This window comes from Triticum urartu, chromosome 2A, assembly GCF_056163025.1.
Source record: "Triticum urartu cultivar PI428250 chromosome 2A, HENAU_Tu73, whole genome shotgun sequence".
Lineage (NCBI taxonomy): Eukaryota > Viridiplantae > Streptophyta > Magnoliopsida > Poales > Poaceae > Triticum > Triticum urartu.
In genome coordinates this window covers 45,713,766-45,731,375 of record NC_141874.1, presented here as the reverse complement: position 1 = coordinate 45,731,375, position 17,610 = coordinate 45,713,766, and the positions used below count along the sequence as shown (strand labels likewise).

General features: G+C 42.5%; 1 protein-coding gene across 1 annotated transcript; it reads right to left on the bottom strand.

Annotated features, from left to right (window-relative positions):
- Window positions 1-8,667: 8,667 nt before the first annotated feature.
- On the bottom strand, window positions 8,668-13,585 carry LOC125540841 (OVARIAN TUMOR DOMAIN-containing deubiquitinating enzyme 1-like). Its single transcript, XM_048704384.2, has 10 exons — window positions 13,347-13,585; window positions 12,768-12,845; window positions 12,244-12,498; window positions 11,544-11,606; window positions 11,382-11,465; window positions 11,152-11,298; window positions 9,955-9,989; window positions 9,772-9,827; window positions 9,606-9,700; window positions 8,668-9,313 (listed from the first exon to the last, which is right to left on the bottom strand). The coding sequence occupies exons 1-10, from the start codon at window positions 13,509-13,511 to the stop codon at window positions 8,987-8,989; spliced, it is 1,305 nt and encodes a 434-aa protein (XP_048560341.2). The 5' UTR covers window positions 13,512-13,585; the 3' UTR covers window positions 8,668-8,986.
- Between the last annotated feature and the right edge of the window lie 4,025 nt (window positions 13,586-17,610).

The following is a 17,610-nucleotide window of genomic DNA, read 5'->3' as shown; positions in this document are numbered from 1 at the left end:
CCTTGCAATAAAAGCACTCAGTCTCGGGCTTGGGTCCATTCTTTGGCTTCTTCCCGGCAGCTTGCTTACCGGGCGCGGCAACTCCCTTGCCGTCCTTCTTGAAGTTCTTCTTACCCTTGCCTTTCTTGAACTTAGTGGTTTTATTCACCATCAACACTTGATGTTCCTTTTTGACTTCTACCTCTGCTGATTTTAGCATTGCAAATACTTCAGGAATGGTCTTTTCCATCCCCTGCATATTGAAGTTCATCACAAAGCTCTTGTAGCTCGGTGGAAGCGACTGAAGGATTCTGTCAATGACCGCGTCATCCGGGAGATTAACTCCCAGCTGAGTCAAGCGGTTATGTAACCCAGACATAGTGAGTATGTGCTCACTGACAGAACTGTTTTCCTCCATCTTACAGCTAAAGAACTTGTCGGAGACTTCGTATCTCTCGACCCGGGCATGAGCTTGAAAAACCATTTTCAGCTCTTCGAACATCTCATATGCTCCGTGTCTCTCAAAACGCTTTTGGAGCCCCGGTTCTAAGCTGTAAAGCATGCCGCACTGAACGAGGGAGTAATCATCAGTACGTGGCTACCAAGCGTTCATAACGTCTTGTTCTGCAGGGAGAGCAGGTGCTTCACCTAGCGGTGCTTGTAGGACATAATCTTTCTTGGCAGCTATGAGGATGATCCTCAGGTTCCGGACCCAGTCCGTATAGTTGCTGCCATTGTCTTTCAGCTTAGTTTTCTCTAGGAACGCGTTGAAGTTTAGGACAACGTTGGCCATTTGATCTACAAGACATGTTGTAAAGATTTTAGACTAAGTTCATGATAATTAAGTTCATCTAAATTATTCAATGAACTCCCACTCAGATAGACATCCCTCCAGTCATCTAAGTATAACATGATCCGAGTTAACTAGGCCGTATCCGATCATCACGTGAGACGGACTAGTCAACGTCGGTGAACATCTTCATGTTGATCGTATCTTCTATACAACTCATGCTCGACCTTTCGGTCTTCTGTGTTCCGAGGCCATGTCTGTACATGCTAGGCTCGTCAAGTCAACCTAAGTGTTTGCATGTGTAAATCTGTCTTACACCCGTTGTATGTGAACGTTGGAATCTATCACACCCGATCATCATGTGGTGCTTCGAAACAACGAATTGTCGCAACGGCGCACAGTTAGGGGAAACATTTTCTTGAAATTATTATGAGGGATCATCTTATTTAATACCGTCGTTCTAAGTAAACAAGATGCAAAAACATGATAAACATCACATGCAATCAAATAATAGTGACATGATATGGCCAATATCATATAGCTCCTGTGACCTCCATCTTGGGGCTCCATGATCATCTTGTCACCGGCATGACACCATGATCTCCATCATCGTGTCTCCATGAAGTTGCTCGCCAACTATTACTTCTACTACTATGGCTAACACGTTTAGCAATAAAGTAAAGTAATTTACATGGCGTTTCTCAATGACACGCAGGTCATACAAAAAAATAAAGACAACTCCTATGGCTCCTGCCGGTTGTCATACTCATCGACATGCAAGTCATGATTCCTATTACAAGAACATGATCTCATACATCACATATATCATTCATCACAACTTTGGCCATATCACATCACAAAACACTTGCTGCAAAAACAAGTTAGACGTCCTCTAATTGTTGTTGCAAGTTTTACGTGGCTGCAAGAGGGTTCTAGCAAGAACGTTTTCTTACCTACGTTAAAGCCACAACGTGATTTGTCAACTTCTATTTACCCTTCATAAGGACCCTTTTCGTCGAATCCGCTCCAACTAAAGTGGGAGAGACAGACACCCGCCAGCCACCTTATGCAACTAGTGCATGTCAGTCGGTGGAACCGGTCTCACGTAAGCGTACGTGTAAGGTTGGTCCGGGCCACTTCATCCCACAATACCGCTGAAGCAAAATAAGACTAGTAGCGGCAAGAAAGTTGACAACATCTACGTCCACAACAAATTGTGTTCTACTCGTGCAAAGAGAACTACGCATAGACCTAACTCATGATGCCACTGTTGGGGAACGTTGCAGAAAACAAAAAAATTTCTCTACGTTTCACCAAGATCTATCTATGGAGTCATCTAGCAACGAGAGGGGAGTGCATCTACATACCCTTGTAGATCGCGAGCGAAAGCGTTCAAGAGAACGGGGATGAAGGAGTCATACTCGTCGTGATCCAAATCACCGGAGATCCTAGCGCCGAACGAACGGCACCTCCGTGTTCAACACACGTACGGTCAGCGTGACGTCTCCTCCTTCTTGATCCAGCAAGGGGGAAGGAGAGGTTGATGAAGATCCAGCAGCACGACGGCGTGGTGGTGGATGCAGCAGTCACCGCAGCAGGGCTTCGCCGAGCTTCTGCGAGAGGGAGAGGTGTAGCAGGGGAGAGGCAGGCGCCAAGGCTTCAGGGTGCGGCTGCCCCTCCCTCCCCCCCCCTTTATATAGGCCCCCTGGGGGGCGCCGACCCTGGAGATTGAATCTCCCAAGGGGGGCGGCGGACAGGGGGTGGAGTACCCCCCAAGGCAAGTGCCCCCCCCCCACCCTAGGGTTTCCAACCCTAGGCGCAGGGGGTGGGCCAAGGGGGGCGCACCAGCCCACTATGGGCTGTTTCCCCTCCCCACTTCAGCCCATGGGGCCCTCCGGGATGGGTGGCCCCACCTGGTGGACCCCCGGGACCCATCCGGTGGTCCCGGTACAATACCGGTGAGCCCCGAATCCTTCCCGATGGCCGAAACTGCACTTCCTATATATAATTCTTCACCTCCGGATCATTCCGGAACTCCTCGTGACGTCCGAGATCTCATCCGGGACTCCGAACAACTTTCGGATCACTGCATACTCATATCTCTACAACCCTAGCGTCACCGAACCTTAAGTGTGTAGACCCTACGGGTTCGGGAGACATGCAGACATGACCGAGACGTCTCTCCGGCCAATAACCAACAGCGGGATCTGGATACCCATGTTGGCTCCCACATACTCCTCGATGATCTCATCGGATGAACCACGATGTCGAGGATTCAATCAATCCGTATACAATTCCCTTTGTCAATCGGTACGTTACTTGCTCGAGACTCGATCGTCGGTATCCCAATACCTCGTTCAGTCTCGTTACCGGCAAGTCACTTTACTCGTACCATAATGCATGATCCCGTGATCAACCACTTGATCACTTTGAGCTCATTGTGATGATGCATTACCGAGTGGGCCCAGAGATACCTCTCCGTCATACGGAGTGACAAATCCCAGTCTCGATTCGTGCCAACCCAACAGACACTTTTGGAGATACCTGTAATGTCCCTTTATAGTCACCCAGTTACGTTGTGACGTTTGGTACACCCAAAGCACTCCTACGGTATCCGGGAGTTACACGATCTCATGGTCTAAGGAAAAGATACTTGACATTGGAAAAACTCTAGCAAACGAACTATACGATCTTGTGCTATGTTTAGGATTGGGTCTTGTCCATCATATCATTCTCCTAATGATGTGATCTCGTTATCAATGACATCCAATGTCCATAGTCAGGAAACCATGACTATCTGTTGATCAACGAGCTAGTCAACTAGAGGCTTACTAGGGACATGTTGGTGTCTATGTATTCACACGTGTATTACGATTTCCGGATAACACAATTATAGCATGAATAAAAGACAATCATCATGAACAAGGAAATATAATAATAATCCTTTTATTATTGCCTCTAGGGCATATTTCCAACAGAATATACCCACGTCTAACAAACATTTTCTCTTTATAATTGACCTGACATATGTTTCCATTACATAAGCAGCAAGGTCACTGCGGATACCCCCTCTGGGTATGTACTTTCCAAGACTCTATCTGCCGCAAACCACAAGAAAGGGCACCGGCAGGTCAAAGGGAAAGGAACTACAATGAAAGGTGAATGAAACTAAACACTGATGTTGACTAGGTTGATTAGCACATTAATTTTCATAAATGTAATTAATATACTTCCAATTCCACATTGTGATGCATATAATATGGTTGCTTTCCTGGATAGCAAGAGCCTCTGCGTTCTTCCCCATTTATATTTTGTAATATGTGGCCAATCACAACAAATACCAATGCACCCAAACCTATTCGTATGAAATTGCTTGAGCATAATGTCCAATGTGAATATATTGTATGTAGTATGATCTTACGAGACTTGAATTATACTGCCTATTTGGCTGGAACTATATATGTGAATTAAAGACCTGTGTTTTATATCTAATCGTAACTGTTTTATATCTGGTTGTAGCTTCTGAATCACGTGAGCTCTCTTTTCATTTGATTTGAAGACATTCACCATTTTGTTGGTAATAATACGCAAATTGAGCATACTTACAATTTTCATAAGTGATAACATACATTAAGCTCAAGGCTACATGATTAGTAACATTAGTTGTTCAACATAGAGAGAGATATACATACTGTAATAGAAAGTCACTAGCAAAAAAAAACCACAGATCCGGTTCATAGCACAAACAACAACAGTCTATGTCACTTACACATATATAACACAAACTGCATCTTAGTTCACCTAGCAATGCATTCAGCTCAGTCCTCTTCTATCCAGCAACAGTCTATGTCACTTGCAGATATATAACACAAACTGCATCTTAGTTCACCTAGCAATGCATTCAGCCCAGTCCTCTTCTATCCATGTCGCAGCAACCTTCAATCGACGTCTTGCAAAAACTAGAGCAGTAATACACGTTGCATATAGTGCAGCCCCTTTCTTAGCAAACTCTCATTTCGCATTGTACATCTAGTCACACGGACCTTGAATGGCATGTTGTGCAAGCTACGTTCGACACTCCCTATCCCACTGGCGTAGCCCATCCACCATAAGATGCCAGCCTTGAAAGATGTCAGTCACTAATGATGAAATAGCCTGTGCGGCATTTTCACTTCACACACATAATGACCGTCGTGTGCCTTGCGGTTGTAGTTCAAATCCACCACATAAATGTCCCTATCTGTCTCTAATGACAGGATAGAGCTAGAGCTGCACTCTTAGACGCACCATCTTCAGTGCCCATATTTGTACCAAAAATACTAATGATTTGTCTCACTACAACAACCTCCACTTTCGATATTTCAACCTTAGAAAGATACATCTAATTGCACCGAGAGCTTACACTAAACACAGGAGCACTCCAGCCCAAAGACCTCATTATCTCAGCAAGCACAGCTCCCATGCTTATTTTAATTTCAACACGCTCATTTCCTGACTGCATTAACATCACATACATTTAGAGAAATATTGTTTTGCGCATGTAACAACTTACTAGATGCTGGCTATGGTCAAAAGACACTCCATGTTACTGCTATTTAGGATAGTAACCATACAAAAATATAAGACATTTATCATAGCAGTTATAGCATAGAATATAAACTATTAATTATAAATGTGGAAATAGATAGTACAATATTATTGCATCTAGGGCATATTTCAAACACACCAACGCAAGGAAGCTTTCGGGACTTGACCCCTACCTACTGGGAGCCCCGGGACTTGACTCCTACTGTTGGAACTAATCTTGTTATTAGTATTAAGCATTTAAGATTATGTCATGTTTATTTCCAGTCCATCCATGTAATTGAAGCTGCGGCAGTGTGTGCACATAGAGTTGTGTTCACGTGCACAATGCAAAGCTAAATGGGTTGTGATTAGTTAGCTGCATGTGTCAGTCTGTGAGGAGTCCGGCCGGCCGAGTTGTGTAGCAGACCAGAGATGAGAAAGAAGCGGGCGCAGGCAGTTGCGGCATGCACCAAGTGAGGGCTTATCCATCTACAGAAACTTGGGAGTGACTCAAAGTCTGTACGTGTGAGCAGTTAGTGGAGAGATTAGTGGGTCAAGCCGTTAGTGGCTTGACCGGTGTGTTTGTATGCTAGCTAGTGCGTGTGTTGGCTGCTCTATTTTATCCCTTGTAATCCAGTTCATTCAGAGTGAGAAGAAATACAGAAAAAGGCACAAGAGTGCATGGTGCCAAGTTCGTGAGTGTCTCTTCTACCTCCTGTCCGTGTGTGTTTCTCCTGGGCAGAGACTACACCTACCACCTTGGAGCCCCGGGAATTGACTCCTACCGCCTTGGAGCCCCAAATCTTCAAGAGTAACAAGTTTGGCGATGAACAAGAGTGGAGACCATGAACTGGTTTGGTGAAAGTGTAAATTGGGCCAAAGTTTGGTGGTATTTGGATGGTAGTATTGAGAATAATCAAGCTTTTGAGGTGTACCAATGAAGGAGGAGCTCAAATGTGTTGGTTAGGGTTGGAGGAGGAACAAAGGTGAGTATAAATAACCCTTCACCCTCCAAAGTGACAATTGCCACCTTGGACGCCCCGTGCGTATGAGGTCACCCGAGAGGGCCACGATCTATTACCCATGTCATATGTGACCTGCCCGTGAGCAACATGCAACTAGTACAATAAACATACAACTCTTACCAACAACATCATTGGACTATTAGGCGTGACGGAACTGTGAACATCCATAAAAGATATTTTGGGGACGCGGGGGGGGGGGGGGGGGGGGGGCACTGCCCCCTTGGATTGTCGGTACCCGCTGAAATACTTGCTTGATAAAAAGAAAAGGTGTAATGAAGAAGGTCTTATGTTCAGAAGAAGCATGAAAAACTGAAAAAAAAAACAAAGTTGAATGCTTTGTAGGGACAACGAGCTGAGTGTTAATATTAATCTGATCACAATATACTTAACATTTTTTCCTTTCTGATATGAGTTGATATTTTCAGTTTGCCGCGACAACCTACAATGTTTATCGTAAGACAAAACACATCAAAAGTCTGGAGAGATAAAACATTTGGTGCAAACACATTCCAGGCGACATTTCATAATATCACTTTTCCTCTATTATGGATGACAGGGAGAGAGAAAAAAGGTTGCTCTCCTTCGAATATCCAATTCTGAGCCCGGGCTCGTCTGCACCCGGTCAAGAAATAATTCATAAAAAATTCAAAAAATTTGTGCATGGTAGATAATTTCGTGCGTGAGGTGCGCTCCAAATTTCAGAGTATTTGGACATTTGAGTAGCTCTCAGAAAAAAAACAAATTGAGTCAAAAAGTACACTATTTAACAGACCCCAAATTTGTCTTTTTTGCCGAGAGCTACTCAGATGTCCAAATGATTTGAAATTTGGACTGGACACCACGCACCAAATTATCTACCATGCCAAAAAAATTAGATTTTTTTGAATTTTTCTAGTATTTATTTTGATTTTTTTATTCAGCGCAGATGCAGATGCTCCTGGAAGCCAAAACGCCTCACTCGCTCTCCTTCCTCTAGATTGATAGTTTTATTTTTTTCCTTAGGGCATCTCCAACGGTCCAAGAGGTCGCGTCTGTCTGTGCCGCTTTCCCGTCCGGTCAAATCACGGCATCAATGTCGGCCGGTCCATGCTCTGGGCCGATATGAATGCCGCGCGGCAAGCGGCGCAAGGAGTGGGATGGAAAGAATGGGCAGGTGGGAGGTTTTGTTGGACCAGTATGGTCAGAAGCTGGATTGGGAGTTGTCCGGGTTCCCTCAAACCTTCCCCTTGTTTGTTTCCGGTTTGCGGGAGAAAACGCGTCCGGACCGTGCCGCGAACCGATACAGGTCCATGTTGGATGGCTCCCGTGGTCCGGACAGCGCGGTCCGGACGGATACGGGCGGTTTGCGGGTCCGCCTTGGAGTTCCCGTGTGGGCCAACTATAGTTTTGTGATGTGATTACTCCCACATTAAAATTTCAGATTGAGTTGGACTGTATTGCCTCATGACACATTCAGATCTGCTGTTTAATTATGTAAAAAGAGAACGAAAGCATAATATGGGTGATATGAATGTGTGGGCCATCTCTACAAAAAAATGGAATTTTCTCATCGTTGTCCCATGTTTATGGTTTTGCCATCTCTCTAAAAAATGATCAAGTTTTGGTTTACTGGATCCACCTTGAAATTTATGCAGTCCTGCGGGAGTACGCAAACTGGTCAACATGCCGCGTGTGTGACATGGCGGTGATTGTGGCTTCAGGTAGAATTTGTGAAGCTAGCTAGACAGTTGCTATGACCATTTGTTCTTTTTGTTTATTATAATAGATGATGGTTTAAACATTTTTTACAGACTTTGAACGGCATAATATTGTGACATAGGCGGGTTGTAAGAAATGTCACATCATATATTTTTCTCTAGTTAAAGGAGAGAGGAGAGGCTACCTCCATCCGAAAATATAAGACGTTTTTGTAGCCGAGGTAGTACTATTTTTGTATCTGTGTTGAGTCAGAAATTATGAAATGTTACGTGGTCAAACTGATGATGATACTTTCACATTATCGGGCTAAAAATATTTTATATTCTGTGTTCAAAGCTAGATAAGTTTGACCGCAGAATACATTTGGAGGAGATGATTTTATTGAATATTATTCTACTTTAAGTCCAGACACTACTTCTCAGTAATAGTATGCCAAGATTACAGTTTCACCCTAATACAAGAAAGCTTGGGAAGCTGCATGAGGCAGAAACATGCAAGAACCTAACCGTTTATCCCAAAAAGCTCAGCAAGTGTGAAGATTCAAATCTGCAGTCACATTCTAATTATATACTTAAATTTTGGAGAAAAGAACATCTGCAATATCACCTTGCAGCATATATATTAAAAAAAAACTAATTCTTCATATATTCTCATCCTCCGAATACAGAAGCCAAGGAGCAACACATCAGTAAGAATGCAATATATATTCCCATTTCCCAATGCAAGTATTCCTAAATATATAATTGATGCCTAGTTAAAACTACTACACTAAACATGCCCAAGCGAATAGAACAGCTTGTGGCTTTTTGCTCAATTGAGTAATCTCAACTTTACAAGTAGATTAAGATGAGATGCCACAAAAAATCCCTTAGGTTTTTGTATCGTCATCCAAGAATTTTGTACGTCAAGTAATACTTGCACCGTTTGTTTACTTGCGATACAAAATATCGCAGTTGTCAGGCCTACACAGCAAGGTCAGCAAAGGTGTGCCATCAGATGATATCAGGTTGCCACTTCCAATCTCCAGTGGTTCAGGGGTTGTGGTTGACGACCAATAGCTTCGAACTATATGGAAAGCACCCTTCCCTGATTCTGATCGAGGGAAGAAATCAAGGCGCTTTACTTGCAAACCTCCAGCCGTCAAGCCTTCGCCTAGAGTTTCGAGTCGCAGCGGGATGCCAAGTGCATACGTTAGAGCCCTCATTGCTAGTGCCGATGCTTTAACGTCCAGGGGACGCACCTCTTTCCAGCAATACTGTTACAAAACCATAATATGTGCAACGGTGAGCTCAGTATGTAAATGGTAAATTCAGTATTGGTTAACTTATTTTGGTCATGATTATCTTATTACAACTCAGGGATAATTGTTTCCGGGATTTTACATGCTTATGCAGAGAAAATTCTCAACTTATTTTGGTCATGATTATCTTATTACAACTCAGGGATAATTGTTTCCGGGACTTTACATGCTTATGCAGAGAAAATTCTCAACGTTGATAATACTAGTTGACTATTCGAGAAAAGTACTAGGGGTAAGAAATTCTAACCTGATTGACATTCATCTTTCCGGGGATAAATGGGTTGTAATCATCTATTCGCGTACGGATCTCAGTCTCTGCCAGCAATCTTAGGAAGGAAATAACTGGAAAAAAAGTGTTAAGCGAGAGAGAAGTGGACAAACAAAACATCTTGGCAAGCATGTAGTATCCTTACCCCTGAGTGGCATCATCTCCTGTAGACTTCTCTTCTGCAACTCGTCAGAACTAAGACTGCAAATGATAAAAGCAATTATTTTTAATCCCAAACGTAACTACAAAGAAGCAAAGGGATCTTGAAACTTAATGTCATGTCTTGTCAAAGAAAATCAATAGAAAATATCAAGTTCAAAGCTCATACCCATTTGCAACAGAATTGACCAAATGATTCAACTCCTGAAATAAATGCAGAAAACCGGTTAAGTATATGATCAAAGCTATATTATGTCGACAAAATCATATTCGCTTAGCATACTGCATACAGCAGGTGCAACAAACAAACATCTCAGCGAAATATCACGCCAACTGCTCCTAATGCTCCACTATTTTTGCAGTGAATGCTTGAGCTGAACAGCATCCATACTGTAGCAAGAATGAAAAGTGGAGTTTTTAGTCAAGTGGAATATGATGACAGGCCATAGTATTATTAAGGAGCTCTTAAGTTGGTGTGGTCCAGTAGACCAGTACTCTCCACCATGTCATCTACGCAATGTTTAAAATTTTATAAATAGCCTGTTGTTGCATTTACAGCATGAAATGCTGAGCTATTAAATAATTTCCATGATCAGAGCTAATAAGCCTAAAACTGATATGTCCACTGTTCATGCAGCAGGTACAGTTCCTCTATGCTACATGCGACAAAACTACTTGAACTTGTAAACATTTCTTCTCTATACTCTTCTTAGATCCCATACATACTATCCTGAAGATTAAGTAATTCAGATACTAGAAAATAAACATTTAGAGAACTTTCCCAGTCTTTCCTTAAATTTTACATGTATGGCAGCTCCCTGAGCGCTTATAGGTTTAGTCTCTTCTCACTCTGCATAACCGTCCTTGCCTGTTTAGTGGGCGTATTTTGGAATTCGCTAAGACCAAGGAGTTTTGTATTTGCCGGAACTTTGTGCTGTTCTTTCGATAAGTAATAGAATGCTCAGGCTGGGCCAAATTTCGCCTTAGTTCAGTCATAGATATGACCAAATGCAAAATCTATCTTCTATTATACATCTCACATTCTCACTGCATATATTTCATACTCGGAACAGTAAACAAAGATGTGTACTACCGTAAAAAAGCAAGAGTAGCATGGCTTTTTCAATGTGAGGCTTGTTCTTCATTAAAGATATTTTCTGATGATGTGGAAGGGGTCAGATAACTTTCAGAACAGATTCAGCAAGGGCACTGGATAATTCAGGCCACATAAGGGACATCAAGTTATTTTGGCAAGTATTATAAATCATAGATAGTTTGATTTTCAGTAAATGCCAAAACTTATTCCAGAAGAATTAGGGTTACGACATCAGAAAAAAAAGCTTCTGTGAGCTATGAGAATACATACAGAAGCAACACTTGAAAAGTATTCTTCAGGATTTAAGAAGTATGCTTTGTCCCATTTCAGACGACAGAAATTCTCTCTGGACACTGCCACATGTTCCATTAGACGAGTAACTTCAGCTTGACTATCTTGTATTTGTCCAAGATTTTCCTGTTTACAAGCATAGTCATATCAAACTTCGATGCAAAACAAAAAAGCAACAGCACAAAAAACCTAGTAACTTAGATGGTTACCAAGTAGGAGAAAAAGAAAGCTCTGTAGAAACAGCTGCCATCTCCACGAGTTCGTTTGAAATGCACATAGCGCTGACAAAGAATCTGCACAAAACTAGTTTTGCACATTAGCATAAAACAATTAAATAATGAGAATGCTCCTGTAGTGCCATGCAAACTTACCTTGATCATTTCCTGGACAGTGTCATTATCTGGATAATCCTCAACCAAATCCAAGAGTGGTTCCTGCCATAGAACAAGTAAGTACGGCAAAAAAGGACTAACTATTTAGTAGATTCATCTGAATTAATAATGGATTCGAATAAGTAATGCTGAAGCACAAGGCGCAAAATTGTAAGCCTAAGAAATTCTATTATGGTTTTCATGCACCAATCATCCACTTATTTAGGAGGAAAATGACACGAGGCCTTCATGGAGAAAACCTATGTATAACATTAGATAAGGATCATCGATCACAATGTGCAAAACTAAAACTTATTTTAAGTCACATAAGAACTTCTCCTGTACCCTAACTCACATTATTGGTTAAGACACATATTGACCATGTCAAGAGTAGGTTCCAGTTTCCACTTGTAATTGCGCAGAATAACATCTATGAAAATTAACAGTCATAGTTCTCTAGGGGAGTGATTGCAGTTTGAACATTTTAAGGTTACATGTAACAAACACTCAAACAAGGCGAATGCTAATAAAATTAGCATGTTAAGCTGACAAATTTCAAGATAACAATGTTACTCTCCGACAAGGAATAACTGGGACAGTGAAGAAGCTCACTGGAAATATTTCAAGATCTAACTCTTTAAAATCTAGTGAAAGTTTATTCACTGCATTGTTGTGAACAGAGGAGCTATGATTTTCTCACCTGGAATTCTAATGCCCATGGACGAGCTAAGGGCCGCCGGAAAACACCACTGACACTGAGAACACGGCGGCCCCTCGGTGGCCGGAGGTATGTTCTCTTGCCGTCCAGCAGCTGATTCCAGTTTTTCCACAGAGAAAAGTATTCATTTTTGTTGAGCAGCACCGAGTCATGCCGAACAATACCATGCGGGAGATTCTTCTTTTGACCACTCATGAACAATGGAATGTAGAATTTCTGATCATCTGGTAATTCATCCTATAAACAATTGCAGACAGGGAGTTGTAAAGGATACTTTCCAGCACAGATAAGGCCCATAATTACCCGAAAAGAAACAAGTGTAGCAACAACTACAGCAACAGATTCAGACTCCAACTAATGCAATCAACATTCAACAACTAGACAACTATAATTCCAGCACTGTGAGGCATCCTTTTCTGTGTTCAGAAACAACTGGACAAATAACTCAAGTCACCAAGTCATGGAATTGAACTAGGAAGTAGCAGCAAAGGAACACAAATTCTCACCTCATCCTCCTGCACCGCATCCAAATCCGTCCCATCGTCTTCGGGCCAATCATCGTCATCATCATCCTGTCCTTCATACTAGAAAAATGGCATGACATTGTAAGAAAAGAAAAGTTTGCAGCACAAGTGCAGAGAACGGTGTAAAAAAGTGCGGTGAGACCCAGAACTCCCGGCCCGGACAACAGAGGGAAATCCAACAGCCTTCAGTTTCCAAGTCACGCGCGCGGTTGGACCAAGAACTCGCAGCAATCAAAGGAACGCAATTTCTGGATAGAAGCCCCGACGAATTGGTTGGAGGGATCGGAATCAGAATCGAACAACCGCACCAATTCGAAGAACGTAGCCAAGAGATTGATAACCAAACTACGACGACGACGCCCGATCCCGCAGCAGCCAAGAAAGCGTCCCCCCACGAACTGGGCGCAGGAAATGCCCGAAAGCGGGCCAAGAACGAAGCCGAGGCCACCCGGACGCACCACCGAATCGCGCTGCACGAACGAGATACCGGCGAAACGGTCGCCAAGCAACCATCGCCTCGCCGCTCACCCGGGAGACAGCAGGAGGAAGCAAGAAACTCACCGTGTAACTGAAGATGGCGGTCGGCGGCGGCTGACGCGGGTGCGGCGAGGTGGGAAGCGCCGCGGGGTCGGGGGAGGGCGACGGCGCGGGTCCGCCGGCGGCGGCGGCGTCTCCGCTGCTTCCCGCCCTGTCCTTGTATAGCTTGACCTTGAATTTTATCCCCATTTCTTTCGCTCCGGGAGATTCCTTTTCTGCCCCGCCGAGAAACACTGCCTTCTTCCGGCCTCGCCCCTCGGTTCCTGCAGAATTCGGTAGCGGCCTTTTGCCAGGGACGAAGTGGTAGATGTCTTATATACTAGCATCCGGGGGGTGAGGTGGTGACTCTATTTGGTTGCAACGAAATTATCTAACCACTTTCGCCCTTAGTAGAGTGTATCGGGAAAATTGTCCCAACCCTAGCCGCCACTCAAGCTCTCTCCTTCACGCCGCCATGTCGGTACTTTGACGATGTTCGATCTGGCGGCGTCGTAGGGCTATGAGGGTACATGTCGCTAGATTTATTAAATTAATACTTAATTTAATATAAGTAGTTAAACAGTTAACTAGACTAAACTTTTTATCATAGTACTTTCATAAATTAAGTGGGCGAGCGGCGGGAATCGAACCTGTATTTTCTCCTCGGCAAGGAGATATTTTACCATTGAACTACGCTCGCTACGGTATATATTTTATAGTGTATATCCGACTGGGTCGGCCTTCTATGTCTGGGTCGACCGTTTCATTTCATTTTCTATTATATTAGAGTTTTCCTTTTTTTATTATCTGTCAATGAATATTCTGATGGGAATGGAATTTCATAATACTGAAAGAGAAGAGCTAGCAATTCGGAACGCAAAATGCGTTTTAATACGTCTCACTATTCTAATTTTTTAGAAGAAATGGCCTTTATTATTTCTTTTTTATGGGGTTAATAAATATTAACCAAATTTAATTTAAGAAATGAGAGAATTCAGAATAGCTACGAGAAAAGACTAGTCCAATTCATAATGATGTACCGGAAAATACAACATTTTTATTATTTGACCAACCATGAGGAGAAGCAAATACAAAGGGTACATTAATTATTAAGATTGAGGAAGTCGTAATTAATGCAAAAACAGCTAATTGGAAAGCAATAGTCATATTTCTAATCCTCCAAGCTACCATCAAATAAAGTTGACTATACATATTTGATCCCTCACTTAAACCAAAATTGTAAAAAAAATACAAGAAGTAGGAGGGGTTTAATCATGAATCCATTGATTCTTCTCTTTAATTCAAATTTATTAATTAAACCGCTTTTTATTTGGATATGGGGTGAGAAGAGATTATTTACTCTTTATTTCACAAGCGGGTATAGTGGATCATGTATCCATGTATACAGTACACAGAGATATATCGAAAAGGAACTTGTATCTGACATCTTTCTAGAGGCTAACAAATCTTTTTATTTTTTATATGGCTATGTTCTATTTGTAGGAGTAAAATAAGGATTAGGCTGTAGAGAGATGGCTGAGTGGTTGATAGCTCCGGTCTTGAAAACCGGTATAGTTCTAGGAACTATCGAGGGTTCGAATCCCTCTCTCTCCTTTTGCTTATTGAATACGTTTGTTTCCTTCATTTTTTTCTGTCCCTTATCTTTCTTTCATAAAAAGGAATGAATGGCTCGGCTAGATGGAATAACCAAGCCAGAACAGAAAAAAAGTAGAACATGTATAAATAAGAAAATCTTAGTTAAGAGGGTTCATGTAAAGAACAGGTTCCAAATCACGATCGATTCCCTTTTCAAAACCTGCTGCGGCAGCTCGGGCTCTTCCTGCATGCCATAAATGGCCCACAAAAAAGAAGAATCCTAGAACAAAATGAGAAGTTGATAACCAACTTCTAGGAGAGAGATAATTAACTGCATTGATCTCGGTAGCTACGCCACCCACGGAATTTAAAGAGCCTAAAGGAGCGTGGGTCATATATTCGGCTGAGCGTCGTTCTTGCCAAGCTTGTATGTCTTTTTTTCAACCTACTCAAGTCCAAACAGTTGGGGCCCCTTAGAGGTTCTAACCATGGAGCACGAAGGTCCCAAAAACGCATTGTTTCCCCTCCAAAGATAACCTCCCCGGTTGGGGAACGCATTAGATATTTACCTAAACCTGTGGGTCCTTGAGAGGATCCCACATTAGCTCCAAGACGCTGGTCTCTAACTAGAAAAGTAAATGCTTGAGCTTGAGAAGCTTCTGGCCCGGTGGGTCCATAAAACTCACTCGGATAAGCTGTATTATTGAACCATACAAAGCAACAAGCGATAAAACCAAAGACAGATAAAGCAGCTAAACTATAAGACAAGTAAGCTTCTCCAGACCATACAAATGCACGGCGAGCCCATGCGAAGGGTTTGGTTAAAATATGCCAAATTCCGCCAAATACACAAATAAAACCCAACCATACATGCCCACCAATTATATCTTCTAAATCATCTACACTAACAATCCACCCTTCTCCACCAAAAGGAGATTTTAGTAAATAACCAAATATAACACTGGGGCTAAGGGTCAAATTGGTAATTTTTCTTACATCTCCCCCCAGGGGCCCAGGTATCATATACACCGCCAAAATAAAGAGCCTTGAATACTAGAAGAAAAGCACCTAGACCTAACAAAATTAAGTGAATACCCAAAATTGTAGTCATTTTATTTCTATCTTTCCAGACATATAACCAAAGAATGGAAAAGATTCCTCAAGAGTCTCGGGTCCCAGAAGCGCGTGATAAATGCCACCGAAGCCTAAGACTGCGGAGGAAATTAGGTGAAGTACGCCAGATACAAAGTACGGAAAAGTATCTAGAACTTCCCCCCTGGCCCTACTCCCCAACCTAGAGTAGCTAAGTGTGGAAGTAAAATCAACCCTTGTTCATACATGGGCTTTTCTGGTACCGGGGGGAGGAGGGTGAGGTGGTGACTCTATTTGGTTGCATCGAAATTATCTAACCACTTTCGCCCTTAGTAGAGTGTATTCGGAAAATTGTCCCAACCCTAGCCGCCACTCAAGCTCTCTCCTTCACGCCGCCATGTTGGTACTTCGACGATGATCGATCTGGCAGCGTCGTAGGGCTGTGAGGGTACATGTTGCTAGATTTGTTGACTGTTTTCGGATCTTAGTGGATCTTAGTAGTTGGTGTATCAATCAAGTTAAGTAGTGGGCTGGCACTTGGTGTGGTGATTTTGACATTTTTCTATCAATTTTTTTTTGCGGCATGGTTCGGTTTCTCCACCCCATCTAGACTGGTGGTGAAGCATTATAAGCCTACATTACGTGGGATGATGCCCCAACTGATGTTCTTTTAATGTTTACTAGACATTGTTTCTAGCAGTGAACGGTTGTCACAGTCTTCAAAGCTTAGTTTAGCGAAGGAGTTTGCAAGTGTCCCTTTTCCTTACCGGTGATTCAGTGTAAGTTTCAAACTTTGACGGGTGATGTGCAATCAAAGTAAGAAGACGGGTTTTGTTTGTAGTCTATTTTTTTGCTCGCCATTTCATATCTTGTTGTCTTTTCATTGTATGAACTATTGTCTTTTTTTAATAATTATCAAATATAAGATGCCTTATAAGTGACTTTTCTCGAAAAAGCAATGTATCAGTGAAATGCAGTTATATGACCGACATGACCACATCGATCATTGATTGGCCCGTTCCTATCGTCGTCCACCCAATCTTGTCATTGCCTGCCTGATCCTTTCCACATCTTAACATCAAGATCTTGCACTGTCTTTCAGGTTCCTCATCATCAATGGTCCACCCCGCATGTAATTTCATTGTTGCTCCCGCTGATCCGTCGACCTTTTGTAGATCACCAGCTCGGTACACATAGCCTGACGCAGGAGAATCTACACAATGCCAATGCCACAAAGCTCTCATGACTTGCACAGAAAGCATATACAACTTATTGCACACATGCACCTAAGCACACATTGGCAAATTAGCACAACTTACTGAGTACAAATGCATTTCTTTCTTTGGCGCAAGGACAACTTAGTAAACATTGGCTAAATATTAGAACACGTAAGCATAATAGTAGCATCTATAGCGAACGAGGTGATTCCGTGCCGAGGCTCAGCTGCACCTACGATGAACAGAAAATTCAAAAAAAAACTAGAAAAATTCAAAAAAATCTGGGTTTTTTTTGCATGGAAGATAATCTGATGCGTGAGGCGCGCTCCAAATTTCAGACCATTAAACATATAAGTAGCTCTCAGCAAAAAAACAAATTGGATCAGAACAATACGTAAATAGTA